At 42.2% G+C, this 2,446-nt stretch overlaps 1 protein-coding gene across 1 annotated transcript; it reads left to right on the forward strand.

Annotated features, from left to right (window-relative positions):
• The first annotated feature begins 413 nt into the window (after positions 1–413).
• LOC100766223 (olfactory receptor 10) lies at positions 414–1,349 on the forward strand. Its single transcript, XM_027426230.1, has one exon. The coding sequence runs from the start codon at positions 414–416 to the stop codon at positions 1,347–1,349; it is 936 nt and encodes a 311-aa protein (XP_027282031.1).
• The last annotated feature ends 1,097 nt before the right edge of the window (positions 1,350–2,446 follow it).

Consider the following 2,446-nt stretch of genomic DNA (forward strand, 5'->3'; position numbering starts at 1 on the left):
ATCATTATATAAAACTGATTTTATATCTCCCAACAGCTATCAAAGGCCAACATCAGATTTTTTTAATGTGGTTTCCATGTTGTTGCATTTGGATTTTCGTCTCAGTGCTGACAGGGAACAACATAGAATTTCTACCTTCAGACAAAGAAGCACTGGACCCAAAGACTGAGTTATCTGGAAAAATCCAGATAGCAAGATTGAAGTTCTAACAAGGGCCACAACACCTTAATCCAGAGATTTCCTATATGAAAAACAGAATAGAAAGAAGACTGGACCAATGGGATGGAATAACAAATTAGAAGATGGCAAGCATGATTTTTCAGTATTTGTAGAATACTGAAAATAGTGTTTTAACCCATACTCCTTATAGGAAACCAACTGGTGAGTTTTAGTATTTGTGCAGATGAAAGGCTATGGGAAATTTCAACAGCACTTCACAAGAGAGTTTCATTTTGGTGGGTTTCTCAGATTGGCCTCAACTACAGGTCTTCCTTTTTGTCATTATTTTGGTTTTCTACTCCCTAACTGTCTTTGGCAATACAACCATCATCACTCTTGCAAGACTGGATCTTCGACTGCATAAACCCATGTACTTCTTCCTCTCCAATCTTTCCTTCCTGGACCTCTGCTTCACCACCAGCACTGTGCCCCAGCTCCTGATCAACCTTCATGGACTTGACAGGACCATCAGCTATGGTGGGTGTGTGGCCCAGCTATACATATTTCTTGCTCTGGGCTCCACTGAGTGTGTGCTCCTGGTGGTGATGGCCTTTGACCGCTATGCTGCTGTGTGTCGTCCCCTGCACTACACAACCATCATGAACCCCTTTCTCTGCCAGACATTGGCTATTGTCTCCTGGGGGGGAGGCTTCATAAACTCTCTCATCCAGACAAGCCTCATGATGGCCATGCCCCTCTGTGGCCGTCAATTGAATCACTTCTTCTGTGAGATGCCTGTTCTCTTGAAGTTGGCCTGTGAGGACACAGGAGGAACAGAGGCCAAGATGTTTGTGGCCAGGGTGGTGATTGTTGCTTGTCCAGCCATGCTCATTTTAGGCTCCTATGTACAGATTGCCAGAGCAGTGCTGAAGATCAAGTCAAATACTGGACGAAGAAAAGCTTTTGGGACATGTGGGTCCCACCTTCTGGTGGTTTCTCTGTTTTATGGCTCAGCCATCTACACATACTTACAGCCCAAGGGCAGCTATTCTGAGAGTGAGGGGAAGTTTGTTGCCCTTTTCTATACTATCATCACCCCCATGCTCAACCCTCTGATTTATACCCTGAGGAACAAGGATGTGAAGGGGGCTCTGTGGAAGGTGTTAGGGAGAGGTACAGACTCAGAGTAACTTGGGGAAGAAGGACCTGCTCACTTTTCTGTTATAGCTTTCATATTCTGTTCTAGGACCATTGTTCACTCCTAATCAGCCCTCAGCAGACCTCAGAGTTTTAGTGCCTTCCTATGGGAGAGGTTAGGGATCTCTTGAAATTCTTTCATTGTCAGTGTCAAAGAATGAAAGTTGGCTTATATCACAACATTCTAGAGAGGGCTTGGGAAGGTGGGATGTTCTAGGGCTTGATGAGAGGAGAGGCTTAGTAAATGTGTCATCGCATTTTCCAAAATGTCTCTGAATTCCAACAGGGTCCCCCAGTGGAGGCATTGAGACTTAATGCAAAGTACATGAGTTCACTGCTATGTTTTTTAGTGGAAAATATGAAAAGAAAATTCAAATTTCATACTCAGATTCTAAAGAATTCTCTCTTAATTTGGCCTTCCCTAGTTACTCATCTCTTAAGCATGGATAATTGTTTATGACATGTTTGTGACTTTATTGTGTCCCTAAGAGTGTGGTAAAATAGAATGACAGGAGAGTTACTCAATCTTCACTGCAAGCAATGGAAATGTTTCACTGAGTCTAGGGGGGTGGTGACAAATAAAATAATTTGAATTAATGATCATAATCTGTCAGTAACATTTGATCATTGTTTCTGCCAGTTATTTTCCATTGTTGTGAGCAAATTATCAGAAAACTCAAAATGAAGATTTATTTTCCTCATGGGTTCAAGAGGTTCAGTCTGTCATGATGCAGAAGACATAAAAGAGAAAAGCAGCTTCACATAATGGCTGGCCAGGAAGCAGAGAGAGGGAGAATACAGGCGCTGTGCTGGCTTTCTCCTTCTCCCCTTTTATTCTCTACAACCCTTCATGTCCATGGACCTTGTCACATGCACTCTCCTCAGGTAAACGCATTCACAGAAACCTCCAAAGATGTGTCTCAAATTTGATTCCTTGGTGATTCTAGATCTAGTCAAATTGTGAAAGAAGATCTTCATAATAACTCTACACATGGTCAATGTGAAAACCCTAGCATATGTTCATCCTGTCTCCATGAGTCCCATTAATCTTAATAATTCTAGAATTGTTCAAAAGGTCCAGTTAAAATTC

Source organism: Cricetulus griseus, chromosome 7 (assembly GCF_003668045.3).
Source record: "Cricetulus griseus strain 17A/GY chromosome 7, alternate assembly CriGri-PICRH-1.0, whole genome shotgun sequence".
In the NCBI taxonomy this organism is placed as follows: Eukaryota; Metazoa; Chordata; class Mammalia; order Rodentia; family Cricetidae; genus Cricetulus; species Cricetulus griseus.